Source organism: Arachis ipaensis, chromosome B09 (genome assembly GCF_000816755.2).
Source record: "Arachis ipaensis cultivar K30076 chromosome B09, Araip1.1, whole genome shotgun sequence".
NCBI classification, from domain to species: Eukaryota; Viridiplantae; Streptophyta; class Magnoliopsida; order Fabales; family Fabaceae; genus Arachis; species Arachis ipaensis.
This window is the reverse complement of record NC_029793.2, coordinates 128,609,569-128,627,892: the sequence shown is the minus strand read 5'-3', so window position 1 is coordinate 128,627,892 and position 18,324 is coordinate 128,609,569. Positions and strand designations below refer to the sequence as shown.

The 18,324-nt window shown below is 31.7% G+C and overlaps 2 protein-coding genes and 1 long non-coding RNA gene across 11 annotated transcripts in view; 2 read left to right on the top strand and 1 right to left on the bottom strand.

Moving 5' to 3' along the window:
• On the bottom strand, positions 457-3,925 carry LOC107619536 (bark storage protein A). The gene is made up of 5 exons (XM_016321826.2): positions 3,562-3,925; positions 2,693-2,848; positions 2,421-2,631; positions 1,561-1,740; positions 457-891 (listed from the first exon to the last, which is right to left on the bottom strand). The coding sequence occupies exons 1-5, from the start codon at positions 3,861-3,863 to the stop codon at positions 715-717; spliced, it is 1,026 nt and encodes a 341-aa protein (XP_016177312.1). The 5' UTR covers positions 3,864-3,925; the 3' UTR covers positions 457-714.
• LOC107618668 (ribosomal protein L11 methyltransferase) lies at positions 11,835-15,422 on the top strand. 8 transcript variants are annotated; one of them, XM_021110371.1, is made up of 10 exons: positions 11,835-11,987; positions 12,060-12,111; positions 12,261-12,397; positions 13,113-13,142; positions 13,281-13,374; positions 13,734-13,751; positions 13,891-13,927; positions 14,013-14,142; positions 14,645-14,974; positions 15,123-15,422. In XM_021110371.1, exons 5-10 carry the CDS (start codon positions 13,326-13,328, stop codon positions 15,225-15,227), a joined length of 669 nt encoding a protein of 222 aa, XP_020966030.1. In that variant the 5' UTR covers positions 11,835-11,987; positions 12,060-12,111; positions 12,261-12,397; positions 13,113-13,142; positions 13,281-13,325; the 3' UTR covers positions 15,228-15,422. The 8 variants fall into 8 exon arrangements, with proteins under 8 accessions (XP_020966030.1, XP_020966029.1, XP_016176278.1 ...); XM_021110370.1 differs by having other exon boundaries at positions 12,207-12,397; XM_016320792.2 differs by having other exon boundaries at positions 11,835-12,111.
• The window catches only part of LOC107618428, a 7,272-nt gene continuing 5,637 nt past the window's right edge, over positions 16,690-18,324 (top strand). The window contains exon 1 of one of the 2 annotated variants that reach the window (XR_001615230.2): positions 16,690-16,907. This is a non-coding gene — a long non-coding RNA (uncharacterized LOC107618428). Of the gene's footprint in view, positions 16,908-17,906; positions 17,935-18,324 lie in introns of those variants that run through there. The other variant, XR_001615229.2, reaches the window with a different exon arrangement.

Below are 18,324 nucleotides of genomic sequence, written 5' to 3'. Positions count from 1 at the left end.
ATCAATATTTAATTTTTTATTATTCTTAGTACTCTCTAAAATTTATATTTTGTTAGTTTTAATTAAAAATATATTTTGCCAATTTTTATATATTATTTTTATTTTAGTGTATAAATATTAATTTTATTATAAAATTAATTAATAAGATCTATTCAAATATCTAAATTAAAATGATAAGATAATTATTTAAGTTGGTGTCTATTTTAGTAATTTTTTTATCTAAAAGTGATTTCGAGTAGTATAATCCAAACAACATTTATTTTACTATAATCCATTTTGATATAAAGATTGCAAACATAAATCACTTTGACACAAACTTACTTTTCATCAAAATCAAGTTTGCAAAATCAATTTTATACAAACTCTCGTTTGCAAACTGTAATTCAAACACACACCTAGTAGTTAGACCAACCAGTAATTAAGCACAACGAATAGAATTCAAGTGTCAAACATTCATGAAAGAAGATGCTTCATCTGAAGGACATAATATTAACAGGATCGTGGAAGTTGTTGAAAGTTAGAACTACTCAATTCTTATATCATCAGTTAAAACTGAAATAAAATAAAATGATATTACAAGTTACACAATACATTAACTTTTGCTTATTACCACAAGAATGGCATGAAGGGTTGTTTCAATTTCATCGAACATGAACACAGTAAACAAACCCTTAACTGATTGAGAAATCAAAATAATAAGCAGTAGTAGCTCAATTAAAGCAGAGCATAGTGAGGATTTGGTAAAGTTTTCAAGAATTCAATAACAACTCTGGCAGTATTAGATGCTGCAAGAGGCCCAAATATTTGAATGTGATTATCTCCTTTCTGTTCACCTGCTAAATCTGATAGCCCTCTAATCACCAGCACTGGAAAACTATTTGACAAACTAGTCTGCAAAAACCCATGCATTACCATTAGCATTATTAATTAATCAATGTGAGACTTTAACTACTTAAATTTAAAATTTTGAAACGGTAATCATTTGCATCTAACGACGCCATCTTGTATTAAGTACTTAAGTGGTCAGCTTCTAATCCGCTTAGGTCTCGAGTTTAAATGTATTTTGTATTAACAGTAATTCATTAGCCAATAAAGTTTTAAACAAAGCTCAGTTATCAAATACCGTGGAAGAAGAAAAAAAAAGAAGCTATGTCTTGTAAAGATTATATGTAAATCTTGTTAATTATCAGTTAAATTATATTTCATAATAACTTTTACGGAAATGTTTGGTAACCAAAGAAAATCAGCCAAAAACAGTCATAACTTGCCTTATTTGGCATTCATTAATTGTTGCGACAATTAATTAATACTAAATAAGATAAGTTCTACCTGTTTTTTTTGTCTATCTAACATTACCTTCTAATTTATAATAAATATTTACACATGTGTAAGCTTTGGCTTAAATTTTTGTGGATGAGTTGAATATGTACACACAAATGACAAAACCATAAAGGTTATTTATGATACTCCAATAATTAAAGCACCCAATATATTATGTGAAATTTTGATGTACGAAAGTAAATTCAAAATTACTACTAGAAAATGAGGGAAATTATATACCATGACTATTGCTGAGCTCTCCATATCTAGAGAGGAAACATGAAATGTTTGGAAGAGGAAGTCCCTGTAAGCTGCATTGTCAATAAAAGTGTTGGCTGTTGCACCCCTAAGACCAATCACTAACTTGGGTTGCTCTGAAAGGCAGAAGCTGGAATTCACACACCGTTCTAGTCTTATGCCCTAAAATTCAAATGAGAGTAATCAAAGTAATTAATTAGCAAGAGAAAAATAAATTTAAACTGTATATACTGATAGTCTAAAAAAAATATATATACATGTGTATCTAATTAGACAAATATGGATTTAGCCAATAATTATTCTAGAGGCCCTCGTCAAAATGTTAAATACAGAAATATTGTATTAAAAAAATTAAAATTTTAAAGTATTTATTGTACAAAACTATAATAAAAATTAATTTTAGAAACAAATTTTTAATGGTAATAACAAAATGGCCACTATATATCTTATTTAACTTATATTTTTGTGATAATATATTTACTATTATTATTATATGTTATAATGACAATTATATATTTTTGCAACTATTAAAAATATCTTTACCGATAATGACACTAAAACCTTTTACAAAGTATAAAACAGTTAATGTCTAATTGCCGCTAAAACAAAGTAAATGGTCAATTAGAATAATTTAATTGCCAGAATATAATTAGAATTAATTAGATCAATTAACTTTATATAGCATATCTGAATATTTATTAATTAAAAATTATTTAGTCCTATCATTTACAATCTCAAAAACCATACAAATACACTTCCTTAATTGGACTATAGGGGAAAGTTTTGACACATTTTATAAGTGGCATAATTGTAGAAAAAAACATGGATATTATTTGCCTAACCTCCAAATTTGCAGCAAGGTTTAGCCATTGGCGAGTGGTATTGACCCAAATGACACGTTGGGGTGTGTTTGGGTCCCCAGATTCTGAGTAAAATTGTTCAGTGCTATATCCAACATGCCCCAACAAATTTTGCCCTTCTCCTCTTGGCACATTGAAGTTCCCAATATCCAACTTTCCAAAGTCACTAGGATCAACTATCCCATTGGGGTTCTGTTCCTCCACAAATAATCGTAGCAATTATTTATTGGTCAAATGAAGTAATTAAAATGGGGACACAATCCCATAGGCCAGTGTTGGCAAATTGTGTTGGGATAGTGACATCACCAATGGACATAGAGCTATTAGCATTTCCTGCAATGCCAAAATGGACAATTCCACTTATCTCAAACATGTCAACCATATTCTGTGTGGCTGCTGCTGCATTCACCTACAGTAGAATAATCCATAAACGACCACATCATTTTTACATGACCAAGAAAAAGAAAACAAAAATATTGCTACAAAACTCAAAAGTAACCAAATGAAACATTATTATTGTTGAGATTGCTTTAGTCTAGCTTGTGTTCTGTTTGACCTATAGTGGTTGATTATTATGTAGATTTTTATATTTTTCTTTATGAAATTTTCAATTAAATTTATACAGTTTAAAAACTTTTGGTTAACTTTTTGTACATTAAAAAAAAATTCAACTAAATTCTATTAATAGTTGTTAAAAAGTAATATTTTTTATAATATTTCATCCTAAATTCAAATACGTAAATGAATATTCATTTCTTTTTTATAATAACAAAAATTAGTAGAGACTTATTAAAATTTTATTAAAGTTACAGGGAGGTATAAAATAATTAAATACATATAAATTAAACTCTTAACAATTATTAGTCAAAACATATTTCTTCTCACTTATATTTATTTGGCCATTATTACATGTAATACTATTTCAACTATCTAGCGTTGACTGATATATAAATCCAATTTAAGTGGAATACAAATCTTATTTCATAATAAATGATACGTGAGTTATCAATTATCATAGCTAGAATAGTACACATTGATATTACTAAAGAAAAAAAAATAAATTTATCTTATTTAATATTTATTAATTTTAATTATTTTTTATTAGTTTTTTTTTTATCAAGTAAGTCCAACGCCACATCTAACGTAGATAACTTTCTTGTTATGGATTTTTCCTACTCTGAATCTACGTCCAGCAAGATCAACAAATGGGTGTTTTGGATCTGATTGAAAGGCTCCAGTGGCAAAGAAAGCAGTCTCTTCTGGTGCATACACTGTGATTAGACCAACGTATGGCCCATTGCCATTTATTTTCTTGATTTCTTCGAGTGTCTTCCTCTTCTTTCTTGAAAATTCTGAGCCACAAACACTCAAAACCATAATCAACAACACTGCTACTCTCATATTCAAAGATCTTGATGTAGCCATGCTTATTAGCTTCACGAGTTGAGTTCCTCACATATATAATTGTTATCTTCAAAATCAGGCTTTGCATTGGTGTGCGCGTGAACGACACTCGCTATAATTATTGTGTTAACATAAAGTAATACGGATTTGTTTACTACCATGTGTTTCTCGTGAGCTGATTTTCTTTCATTTGATTTGTTTTTGTTCTACGGCATGTATATGGTCAAGCATAATGATTAAATTTTTGTTGATTACTTAGCGAGATTAGTTTTATATATAATTTTCACTTAAGATTTGAATCAAATTTTAACACTTACTTAAAAATAATGATTGACTATACTCTTCTAACTTTTCTTAATTTGATTTATTATGATGAATGAAATTCATTCTGAGTTGTAGATTTTTTAGTGAAAAGCAAGTTAAAAAAAAGAGAAATGTATCTATTGCATTAGTAAAAAATTCTACTTTTACCGACACAAAAGATATAGTTATATATAGCCAAAAAAAAGAAGAAAGAAAAAAAAATTATACTAGTTACTTTTTCATATTCTATTATACAGTTGTAATTCATTAGTGTACACAATACCTAATAAAACAAAGAGTATTGTGAGTACTAATAGTATTCACACATTAATAGCTTTTCTTAAATTGAGAGGGTACAAATTATACATTCCAAACTTACTACATATCTCTTCAAAAGGACCTGTTGAAAGTGCCTTTGTAAGGACATTAGCAGGTTGTTCTCTTGATGGAATTGGCATGAAATTTAAAGAACCGTCTTGAGCTTTTTCTCTAACTTTGTGACAATAAATCTTAATGTGTTTCGTCCTTTTATGAAACACTGGGTTAGCCGCAATATATCTAGCAGATTGGTTATCACAAAATAATGTCATAGGGGCTGGTAACTTGATTTTAAAGTCATTCAAGATGTACATAAGCTAAATTCCTTCACAAGTTGCAAGAGTCATTGCTCGATATTCTGTCTCCGAAGATGATTGAGCAACTATGTGCTAATTTTTACTTTTTCAGGACACCAAAAATCTTTCAAGAAAGAAGCAATATTCGGACACTAATCTTCGGGTATCTGGACAAGTACCCCAATCAGAATCCGAGAAACCATGGAGGGACAAGTCACAAACAGACTCAAAAAGTAATCCTTTTCCAAAACCTCTTTTTAAGTACTTCAACACATGTAAGGCTGCTTTGAAGTGCTCATCTGTAGAACAATCTAGAAATTGACTTAACTTGCTAACAGCAAAGCTTATTTCAGGCCTGGTATTAGTGAGATATATCAACCTTCCAATGAGTCTTCTATATGGCTTAGCATCATTCAATAATGTTCTTGATGACTTTGAGAAATGAATTGAATAATTCATAGGTGTGTTGGGTGATTTTGAATCTAATAATCCATACTCTTTTAGGAGATCAAGAGTATACTTCTTTTGATACAAAGCTATTTTCCTTTTGCTCCTTGCAACTTTCATGCCCAAGAAAAATTTTAGTTCGCCTAAATCTTTGATTTTGAACAAAGTGTTGAATTTCATCTTCACACATTGGATCTCTTCTATGTCATCCCCCGCTAAAACCAAATCATCGACATAAACAAGAATAGAAGTGAAACCTGTTGGAGAAGATTTGGTGAAAAGAGAATGATCTGCCTTTGATTGTGAGTAACCTGAAGCAATCAAGACAGAGCATAATTTAGAGTTCCACTGGCGACTTGGTTGCTTAAGGTCATATAAGGATCGTTCCAACTTGCAAACCATTTCTGGCTGTGCATTTAAACCAGGGGGCAACTTCATATAGACTTCTTTAGGTAGATCACCATGAAGAAAGATAGTGGTCATATCTAATTGATGAATAAATCAGTTCTTACTAGCTACAATTGCTAAGAGTACACGAAGGGTAGTCATTTTGATTATAGGACTAAAGGTATCAAAGTAGTCATACCCTTATGTTTGAGTGAAGCCCTTGGCCACAAGCCCTGCTTTGCGTCTCTCTTTAGTCCCATTAGAGTTATACTTGGTTTTAAAAATTCATTTACATCCGATTGCATGCTTCCCTTTCGGTAGAGTAGTAAGTTTTTAGGTCTTGCTTTCCTCTAATGCTTTAAGCTCAGCTTTGATTGCTTTCTGCCAATAATCACTCAGAATAGCCTGCTTATAGTTTTTTGGCTCCGGATTTATAGAAATTGTAATGGAAAGGGCTTTGTGTGATTGTGACAGGGAATTGTAACTCAAGTAATTAGAAAGAGGATACCTTTTTGTGATTGATGATTGGATCATGCTATTAGAGACAGTGGTTTGCATACATTCATAATCATCAAGGTATCTTGACTTGTGTCTTTCTCTAAGAGATCTTCTTAGTGAAGAAAGTGGATTAATATAAGTGGGCTGGGGATTAGATGGATTTTCATCATATGATAGTGTAGTACATGATGCTGGTGCTGTTGGTAAACTCAAAGAAATGGGTAAGGTTGGCTGTGGTTGAACATCAATTGTGTTGGATGGAGTATTTGGCAATGTATGTTGAATGGGATATATATCTAAGGTATGGGAAGATAATGCGCTGCTATCAAAGACATCTATAAAATCATGATTATATAATGTAGGTTTAGTGTCTTGATTAGAATTGAAAACATATTTAAATTGATGAGAAATTTGATTATTCTTATATGGAAAGAAATTTTCATAAAAAATTATATTTCTAGATATGAAAAATTATTTGTTATTTATGTCCATCGAAAGATATTCTTTTGTTCCTGTTTTAAAGCCAAGAAAAATACATTTTCTTCCTCTTTTATCCAATTTCTTTCTATTTGCAACTAAAGTTGAAGCAAATGTAAGACATCCAAAGATTTTAAAGTGTTGAATGTTTGGCATTTTACTAAAAAGAATTTGATAAGGACTTTTATTATTAATAGATGAACTAGGCACTCTATTGAGAATATGTATAGTATGAGATGTAGTACATCTCCAAAAACTTTTAGGAAGATGAGCCTTAAAAATGAGTGCTCTAGCAATATTCAAAATATCTTGATGTTTTCATTCTACAACTCCATTTTGTTGAGGTGTCTCAACACATGAAGTCTAATTAATTATTCTCTATTTTTCATAAAAAGAATTCATGATGAATTTAGCTCCATTATCAGTTCTGATATTTTTTATTGTTGTTTGAAATTGGGTTTTAATTAGTTGCACAAATTATTGGATTAAAAAAGAAGTTTTATTTTTATTTTTCATAAAAAATAGCCAAGTGAACCTGCCTTTATCTTCTACTATTGTTAAAAAATATTTATGACTAGCAAAAAATGGAGTAGAAATAGGTCTCCAAATATCCATGTGTACTAAATCAAATAAATTGACAGATTTTATTTGACTCAAATGAAAAGATAATCTTCTTTGTTTTGCATAATGACATGGTTCACAAGGTTCATCTTTTAATGGACATACAAAAAAAGATAACTCTTTTTCATATCTTGTAACCTATCAATTAAGACATGTCCTAACCTACAATGCCAAGTTTTATGATTTATAGTGTCTGTGATAGCAGTAACACTAACTGAATTGCTGGTGTTGACTAGTTCTCTATTCTTTGCTTCTAAGTTGATATAAGTTGCATTTGTATTGAAGATATACAAGGCACCTCTTTGTCTAGCATGACCAATCATCTTCAAGAAAAGATTTTTCTGTATCTCACAGAGTGTATTATTAAATAAGAATTGACAAGGTAAAAAATTAGTTGCTTCAAACATATATATGAGATTAAAATTGAAATAGGGCATATATAACACATCTGTAAGGTAAAAATTACAGGTTAAACTTATAGTTTCACTAATTGTTGTTGTGGTCTCAGTTTCATTTGGACATTTGATTAACACAGGATCTATTGTGTGATGAGAGTAAAAAGTATCAAGAGAAAAAGTAACATGTGCAGTGGCACCAGTGTCAATTATCCAGTCATGTGTGTGCAAAGGAATGTGAAAATTGATAAAATATGATGTATACCTGCTGAAGGAGCTATCACTGTGTTTATGGCTTGTGTTTGAAGAGAACTATGAGCAGGATCACCTTTATGTTGTCGGAATAGAGAAATCAATGCTTGTTTTTTATCTTCGAAAAACAAGTTGTCTAGACTTTTACTATTCTCTTCTTGAGTTGAACGCACATCAGGTATGTTGCCATCTCTACATATTTTTTAGCAACAATCATATTATTCACATTTGCTACTCCAAATTCTTTTACAAATGAGGAGGAAATCCATGCTTATGGTAGCAGGTCTCTTTGGTGTGTCCAGCCATCCCACAATGAGAACAATTTCTCATCATTCCTCTTCCACTACTAACTCTGCCTTGGCCTCGGCCACGTTCGCCTCTGCCACCTCGATTTGTGATACCATAATTTGCATTCAAGGTCATACCAAATTTTCTGTTGTTTTCATTGCCAGTTCTTCCAATATTGACAGCATTAACTAGCATCTTTTCTTCACTTTGATCTGAGTTGGTTAATTGTCTTTCTTGTTGCAAAAGTAAAGAATAGATGGAATTCACACTAGGAAGTGGCAGCATCAACATAATTTGTGATTTAACTACTGTGTACTGCTGATTTAACAGCATGTTCTTGGTCTCTATATTCTCTGATGATCTTCAATCCATATGAGCATGATGCTCCACAGACACATGATGGAATTGGTTTGAACTCATCAAGTTTTTTCCAAATTCTCTTAAGTTTAGTGAAATATGCAGTGATGGATAGATCTCCCTACTTCATAGAATTTGTGCTTGAGATCGTTCCAGAGTTCCGAGGCCACGTTACACTAAAGAACACTCTGAAGAATCTCTGTGCTTATGGAAGAATGAAACCACGATAGTACAAAGGTGTTGCATCTATCCCACGCTTCATAGGTTGAGTCAGTTTTTTCAGGTTTCAGAATGCTTCCATCAATGAATCCCAACTTGTTCTTCAATTTGATGGATAGCCAAACCGATCTCGCCCATGAGTGATAATTTCGAGTTGTAAGAGGAGTTTGAGTTAGTGATAAACCTGGGCTTTCATTTGGATAAAGATAGAAGGGACTTATCTGGTCTTGAATCGGGTTCAATATTGATCTCTCTACTTGCATTTGAAGGCTGGCAAGTTGATTCATCAATTGTGTGAGATTTTATAAATCACTCATTGAAAATGTTTGCAGTTGCGAATTTTCTGGATTATCCACTCCAGCTTCTCAATCTGCCATGGATGTTGCAGAAAGAAGGGGCAAAGTTCACAATTCTTGCTTAACAATATTTGCAGCTCTTCTACGCTCACCGCACCATGATAAAATCCGTTCTGAGCTGCATATTTCTTAGTGAAAAGCAAGCTAAAGAAGAGAGAAATATGTCTATTGCATTAGTAGAAAATCACACCTTTACAAATACAAAAGGTATAAGTATATATAGCCAAAAAGAAAGAAGAAAGAAAAAAATTTATACAAGCTACCTACTCTTCATATTCTATTATACATAGTGGCGGAATTTGAAATAAAATTTTGGAGGGGCCAGATAGAAGATAATTGTTAAGATGTTTTTGATATGGACCCCATTTAAGATAAGCTCGCCTAACCTCATCTCTCTAATTTGGGTGATATTGCCAAATTTAAAGTCGTTTTTCAGTGTCTCGTTCTAAAGAATTAAGGTCAAACTCATCAGATCTTTGAACTTTTGAAGATTGTATCTCACTTTCTTCGTGATTCATTAAAGTAGAAAAACTATCTACAGGTGTTGATATTGTAAAGGGTAATGCTAGGTAACCAATAATTTTTTAAACAATATGAACAACCACCAATCAAATTAAAATACACTACACCTCCAAATTAACCACCTAAATCTTAATATTAGAATAATCATCCGCACACCTAGTGAAATTAACATCCGATCTATCCATTGTTCACATTGTTTAGTATTTTCATTGTCTACCTATACTTTTCTATTGTAAAAATTATATGTTCTCCTTCTTGAATATTAGTCTTCCTCTTAAAAATACATCAATTCTTTAATTTTTCATGATTATTTTATATAAAAATTTGAATATACATCCTGTAAAATATGTAAAAAAGAAATTAGAAGGATAAATATTAAAATTGATAATATTTATTGAATATTCTAATATTTTTTATCATATAAAAAATTAAATTAAATAAACAGTAAAATATAAAATAATATTAAATTACATAAATAAAAAATGCCTAATTTTTTATATTTGAATTCAAAGGTAGAGGGAGTGTTGCTTATTGAATAAAGAACTGCGAAATACAAATACACTCAATTCAGTCCAAATCCAACAAGGTTTGAATGTTTAAAACTAAAAAGCTATTGTACAATAAAAGCAAGAGATGAAGATTGAACTTTAATATTTTATGTCATAGTAAATTAAAGTATTTGAGCCAACTGAACTATTTTTTATTTTCTAAAAAAGTACTACTAAATTTTTTTAACAAAAGTTTGGGGGCCATGGCTCCGCTTGTTTTAACTAAGCCCCGCCCCTGATTATACAACTGTAATCCATTAGTCTCACATATTACCCAATAAAATAGAGAGTACTTAAAGTGCTAATAGTATTCACACATTAATAGTGATTATTCTAAATCTGTTTGGTATGTGACACAAGATATGGAAGATAAAAATACGGAGAAAGTAAAGACATGGATAGAATATTTTACATTTGATTATCGTAGATATAATTTAAAAAGAGAGATGTTTAGGTCTTTAGGACCGTCAAAATTTATTAATTTTTGTCGTTATTTCTAGTTATAAACTCAATTTTTTAATTTAGTAATTTAATAATATATCTTTAACTTATATTTTTAAATATTAATAGCTAACTAATGATAAAAAATAATAAATTTTAATAATTCTCTAACCTTCTTTATTTAAAAAATATCTTAATCTCACGTTTGATTAGAATAAAAAATTATAAACGCATGTATAACTAATACTACCATTTTTATTATTAAATAAAAATTATTTTAATTTACACTTTCTTTTCACTTGAAAAATTGTCTTTTTAATTTAATTATTTTTATTTTAAATGTTTCATTATTCAAATGTAAGAGAAAAAGGGAGACACAAGAAAAGAGTAGAAGAGAGGAAAATTGGCGGTAGAGTTAAAGTAATAAAAAAAATAAAAGATAAACCACTACTAGAAAATTAGTTATTACAGACGGATATTTCCGACGGATTTTATCCTACAGAAATACAGAGGGAATTTCAAAGGAATTTTTTGTCGGAAAATAAAAAAAATGAATTAGCATAAATTACAGACGGAAAAGAGAATCCATCGATAATTCCGTCAGAAAAATTAATTTTTTTCCGTGAAAAATGGTTACAAACGGAAAATCCGTCTATAATTAAATAAACAAAACGTTGCGTTTTATTAAATTATTACAGACGGAAAATTCGTCTGTAATTTAAATTTTCCGTCGGAAATATCGAGGTAACCCTAATTTTATCACCACCAATTCACACTCCATTCACACTCATCCCTCGAACATTTTCAGCAGCCCTCATCCCTTGAACTCTTCTCCTCCGGTAGAAGGTGGTGTCGCCGCCGGCGGGGACAGACCGTGGCTGCCCTCGTCATCTGGGGAAGCTCTACTCGGCCCTCTTCGCATCGTTCCTCCTCGTCTCGCCGTCGCACGAAGTTCTGAGTTGAGCTCATGGCGTTGCCGTCGCGAAGGGTTCCTCCCCTCCTCGCCATCCATTGTTTCTGATTCTCTGCTCCTCGCCGGTTTGTGATTTTGTGATTTAATCTCTGCTCCTCGCCCTCGTTGTTTCTGATTTTGTGATTTCATTTCTGATTTTGTGATTTAATCTCTGCTTCCTTTAATTCTCAAAGGTGCTTGATCTGCGGTTTTGCCTCTTATTGCTGTTGTAAAGATTAATTTTTTATTCAGAAATTGAATACTGTTGTCTGTACTTCACTTATGGATACTGCTTTGGTGTGGAGTTGACTATTGATAACATCATAGCTGAATACTTCTGTGACAGATTCAATCTCAAGCTGCACACTGCTGGGATCATTGCTGCCAGTTTCGGATTGGCGAATCTTTTCTCCAGGCCCGGTGGAGGGTTCATATCTGATGCAGTTTCAAAGAGGTTTGGAATGAGGGGTAGGCTCTGGGCCTTGTGGCTTTGCCAAACATTCGCTGGTGTCCTCACCTATGCCAGTTGCTTCCTTACAGATAGTCAGAGTTCAACAGCAACCACCTTAAGATGCTGTTTTGCTCTTCATAGGTACATAGTGTTTTGCTCTTAATACGCCAGTTGCTCTTTATAGATTTGGGTTCCATGTTTCTTATTTATTTGTTTCTTTATTTACTTATTTGAAGTTTGAAATTGGATTGCAAGACAAAGAGAATGTTTGAGGAAAAGGAGTGTTACAGGTTATAGGCAGGAGAGACAGAGCCAAGCCTCTGCCATTCAAGATGGATTCTAGCGGCCCATGGGTCTTTGCCGGAGCTAATGAAGGGAACCCAAGAGTCAGATCCAAGTTTATTGCACCATGTTATTATATGAACAAGTAAGGTACTTACTCTCCTTCTTGCTTTTAAATTCAATTTTGACTATATAAAGGATTATTAACTGCTTCAAAGTAAGAGACTTAATATAATTTCATGACTAAGCTAGGTTTCTAAAATGGAAGTAAGAAATTATTACGTCTCTGCTGTGTTATATATTTTTCTGAATCTTCCCGAAAATAAAAGCAAACTAACCCATTGATCAAATTTAAATATTTTTCAAGGTTCAAGCACGCAATGTATGTTTATTCATTTATTTTTATTATCTCTCATCAACAATAATAAGAAAGCAATATTTGAATTTGAAATCAATATCTACAATTTCATGCGGCCAGTAATTCATTTATTCATGATACTATATTACTATATTCCTAGCTAGTATAGGTTTAGTGTTCACTTGATTGCAGGGCTTGTTAAGTTATTAATTAATCATACTTGTTCACTTGATTTCACTCCTTCTCTGTCTGCTGTAAGTTCTAACATAACCTTTTTAATAAATTGAGATCATAATATATATTTTCTAAATTAATTAAGCGAATGAATCTAGTCTTTAACCGTGAACACAAATAGTTAATTAGTTGTTGCTTGTATGATAAATATAGTACTCATGAAGCTACTTAATTTTAAGGATAATTTTAAGTTTTCTTCTCTCTAACATTCTTCTCTCCAAATTTTGTTGCTTTATTCTAATTATTTGAATGTGTTCTTGTTTGACAGTTGACTGAACAAAAATTGACGAGAATGAAGGTATAAGCTTTCTTGTTTGAGGTTACTTGTTTGTTAGAGTTACTTGCTTGTTTGAGGTTACTTGCTAAGATTAAAGCCTCGCTATATGTATTTGTTGCTGCAAATCAATGGCTTATTGAATTCTATTTTTGGCTGCAGTTTTTCTCATCAAATGGTTTTCCTTGCCCAAGTCTCTAATTTACAATGTTCTCTTTGCCTCGTGCTCTCTCCTACCAGGGAGCTAGCTCAACAAGTATGCTTCTTATCTTTTAATGCATAGGTTATTGTTTCATTGATTTTAGGCTCTTTATCTTTCAAAACCAGTGTTGCACTTTGCCTATTGCTTAGTTCATTGAGATGCAGCATTACTGCATTACATTCAAATCTGTTTTGACAATAATAGATATTTCAATGTGTGTGGTAGCTTTGATTAAGTGTCTGCCTAAATGGAGTTATTCCTACTTAGTCAAAGGACTAAAATGAACATTACCTCCTTGTTATTCACATATAATTTTATATATTTGATGCAGCTTAATATTGATTAGTAATTTAGAATAGAAGCTTCTCTATTCAATTAAGTTACTCAACTTCCCTTGAAATTTGATTATGCAGGGTCCATGCCTAAGCAAAGTGGGCACTACTGTTTCTTTTATTTAGTGATGGCACTACTGTTTCTTTTATCTCTTTTCCGTTCTTACTTTTCGGTGGGTTTGGTATGAATGTGAATATGATCTTTGCTTCTTTTTTTTTTTCTCTCTTGGTTCTTCAGGAATCCGACAATATCAGAGGGTGAAAACCAACGAGAGGTACTCTGCAGTTCTAATCTGATCAAGGCACTCATTTTATGTGAACTGTTTCAAACACTTCTAAAACTCTGTAGATTTGTGTTAGTTCTATTTTTCTTGAAGGTGAGGATATAAATATGAGCATTTCACATGCTGCTGATTCTATTGGTTTGAAAGAGATACCAAGATATGAAGTTAAAATTATTGAGGAGGATGACTGGATGAAAGGAGCTCAGGTCAGTTTGCTTCTTGGTTTCTGTTTAATAGCTAACTGCTAATTGTTTGGTTTCTATTTAATAGCTATTAAATTTACTGCGTTCTTTACCTAGCATTCTTAGCCGGGGAATGATCACTTATTCATATTATGGAAAACTGTCAGTGCGAGAATGCCTTTGGTGTACAGTAGAGTTCATTTTCATTCTTACTTTGTTTCCTTGAACATCTGTGTGGAAAGTTAAATATTATAACCGTCTCTATCATATTCACATATTTTAACTGTCTTTTTTTGGTTAATTGACAGAACATATGACAGATATAAATTTTCAGAGACATTTTGATATGACATGTTCTGTACTTATTGGGCCTTATATAGGGTTTGGGGTTTAATTATTAAGTTAGTATGAAAGAGCATATTATTGATGTAATAGAATCAGTTGAGAAATTAATCAAATGAGAGTTCAGGAAAGCAATTCTAGACCTTCTGCAGTTTCATATTCACCAATAATAGACCTTTTGCAGTTTGGTGCTGCCTTTGCCATTGGAGTCGATATAGATTCACAAGCAATTGCATCAGCATCTGAAAATGCTACTCTGAATAACATCAGACCAGACAAGCTACAACTGCACTTGATTGCAAGCCAAACTTCTTCATCCTGCAGGGATGACTGGCCATCTAGAGTTGTCGAGGGAGAAAATGCTTTCGAGATAGACAGAGTCACTCACAAGGATAAATATGATGTGGTCATTGCAAACATACTTTTAAATCCTCTGTTAAATCTTGCTGATCAAATTATCTTTTCTGCAAAGCCTGGAGCAATTATTGGTCTCTCTGGAATCTTAAGTAAACAGGTAGTTTAAATGTTCAATTAATTCTCATTATCGATTTTCTTTATTCGGAATGCAGCTATCTCTTTGCTGCCAAATGCAGATTCTTGTTGGTGGAACTGCTTCGAATCACATTCTCCTCCTAAATTCATCTCCTTTGTTCCTTATGCAGGTCCAGAACTTATTACAGAAATATTCACTATTCTTAGAAGGCATAGAAGTGTCGAAAATGGATGACTGGGCCTGTGTGAGTGGCAGAAAAAGAAAGAATATATGATATCTGCTGATTTGTTGCTGTAGATGCTTGGTTTAGGGGTTTAACTTTTCTCATCCAATCATTCTTTGCCGTTTTAATGCCACCCAGAATGTTTTACAAGAAGCAGCATGTTGATGATATACTAGGAATTATAGTTGATGATCAATACATTTTGTTTGTGTTTTGAATTATATATATTGACTTGCTTGTTTATAATACTTTTCTTTTAGTTTGATAATACGATGAATTTGTTTATTTTTTGAAATATTATAAATATTCGAATACAAATTAGATAAAAATTTGTATTAAATTTATATTTATTTTGTATGAAAATAAGTTTATTTTGTAATTAGAAAAAAAATTTTTTTACCTTACTGACGGATTTACAGACGAATTTTCTGTCTGTAATCAGAGTGTGAGATGATTTTCCAAAGTTCAAATTACAAACGGAAAATCTGTCGAAAAATCCGTCTGTAATTACAGACGAAAAATCCGTCGGTAACTGGTAAAAATCCGTCTGTAATTTTTTGACGAAAAAAAATCCGTCGGTAAATAATTTCCGACGGGGCTTTTACAGAGGGACAAAATCCGTCGGTAATTTCGTCGGTAACCAAAAATCCGTCTGTAATAAGGACTAAATCTGTCTGTAAATCTGTCTGTAATAACTAGTTTTCTAGTAGTGAACGACGAGAGAGTCGATATATAAAAAAAGTTTAAAGTGAGGTAGTGGAAGGGATAAAATGACAAATGAGTAATAACATAGATAAGAGTAGGGGTGTATGTTCATAGGTTAAGTCGGATCGGGTTTAACTTGATTTGAATCCGATTCTAAAAAGTTATTGGGTCTGTTTTGACTTTATTTAAAATAAAACGGATCGACACGATATAGAATTAGTATATATAAATTTATAAATTTTATATACTAAAATAATAAAATTTTATTTTTAAAAATTTGCCCTCCCCTATTTCAAATATTCAAAATCTTTATTCCGTTTAGGAACACAAACTTTTGTCATTTCATGTTAAGACAAACCAAACACATCTTAAGTTGTGTTTAATTTGTTAGTTTAAATTTTAGAAACTTTAATTATTCATTTGTCATTCAATCATTGAACTTTTTTTAATTTTTTTTAATGTTTTCATAGTACATCATTTATTCCACGTTTATGTTGACAAAGATGCATGCTTATCTTGTAACTTTCCGTATAAATATTATAAAGCTAAATATGGTAGGTAAATGCTAAAGCAGAGTGAAATATGTCATTTTAATGATGGAATTTCCTTTCTATAATTGTTAATAAATCGGCAAACACGAGGAAGATCCGATCGTAATATTTGACGGATTTATCTTTAATAAACTTAAGTCTTTTTTGAACTTTTTTAATATATACAAAAAATAAATTACAAATATATCTCGTATGGAATTTAATAATAATTATTATTTTTTTATATATATCACATATTTTTTAAATATATTTATTGGAACTCTAATTTTATTTCTTGTTTTTGTAAACTCACCACACTTCAATCTATCCACAGACGTCAGCTACCACCACCTACTCGACTCTTATCTGGTCTTTGCTGTCGCCGTTCAGCCCATCCGTCGCCGTCGGTCTCAGTCTATCTTCCGGCGTCGTTCCTATGCTCTCTTTTCCCATCTCCTCTTCTCTCTTCCCTCATCGAGTCGTCGTCAGCGCCGTGGTGCTCCGTCTCTCCCTTCATCCTCTACTTCTAAAGTTCCAATAGAGCCTCAACCTCAGATATAAATTTTTTTCATTGATTTCATTTTTGTTGTTCCTTTTATGTTCTTGTGGTATAAATCTGCTTGAACTCATTCAGTTATTTTTTTTCTACTTAGTTTTTGTTTAGGTTTTCGTATTCTTTTCTTTCATTGATTTCATTCAATTATTTTTTTTTTGTTACTGTTATTTGGTTGTTTGAATTTTTTGGGTTCTATTTGTGAGGGTTAAAAAATTTTGGAATTTGTTTTTATGATTTTGATTTCAATTTCTGTGTGTATGATTCTATTCATAATGTTCTAGTTTTTATTTGTTCTATTTGTTATTTGTTACTGCTGTTTGATTTTTTTTAGTCTGTTTGCAAATTCAGAAATTAGTATTGTGATTCTGTTTGCAAATTTAGTAGACACTAATTAGTTTTTCTTATTTGATTATAAATTCTAACTAATTTGTGCTATTTTGCTGGGTAATTAACTTTAATCACCATAAATTGCAGGAAGCATCAAATAGTCTATGAAAATGGAAAACAACTGAAATCTGCATCTAATTTGCATCCCATATAATATATTTTAAATTAATATTTTGATTGAAGCTGTTCTGGAGTTTATTTTTGTGGGTTTTCACTACAATAAACACTGGAAGATAGCAGCGATTATGATATCGGTTTGGGCTTTGCTACAAAACGAACCAATATAGCGGTGGTTTGCTTCCCAACGGCTGCAAATCAAACCAAGAAGAGAGCCCTCCAAATGTCCTGTCACTCACTCGACCAGAAGTCAAGAGCTTTGAACTCTGAATCACTTCCTCTTTTCCAGCCCTAGCTTCTCTTCGACCACCCACGCAGCGCCATTTTTGCTCATCACAGTCCAGAGTCTCCATCAGAACCATAGAACCACCACTGTCTTCCACCTTCGCCGAACAACCATCGCAAAAACATGCCTCCCTTCGCAAAATCAAAACAGAGCCACTCTAGTGTTAATTCGACTCAGGTTCTCAGATCACCTTTTGTTCTCTGTTTTAGTTAATTTAGTTAATTTTATATGTTGATTATAATGTTAATTTGATTTGGTTAGAATTATTTGCTGTTGTTAGTTGAGTTTAGGTTAGAATTAGGATTTTCTTATTAGAATTAATCTTAGTTTATACATAGTTAAACATATTGTTAAGAGCTTCTTGAGTTTGAATTTTGATTTGTTTGGATTGTTGACTGATGCTTTGCTGAATCACTGCGAAATGCTGCTGATTTTTCATGTCATTGGTACTGAATTTTGAATTAGTGTTGTAAAGAATGCTTGTTAGTGCTATTTTGTGTTGTTTATGCTTTTGCATGCCAAGTGTTCGACAATATGCCAAGTGTTTTGAATATGTTTTAAAGTTCT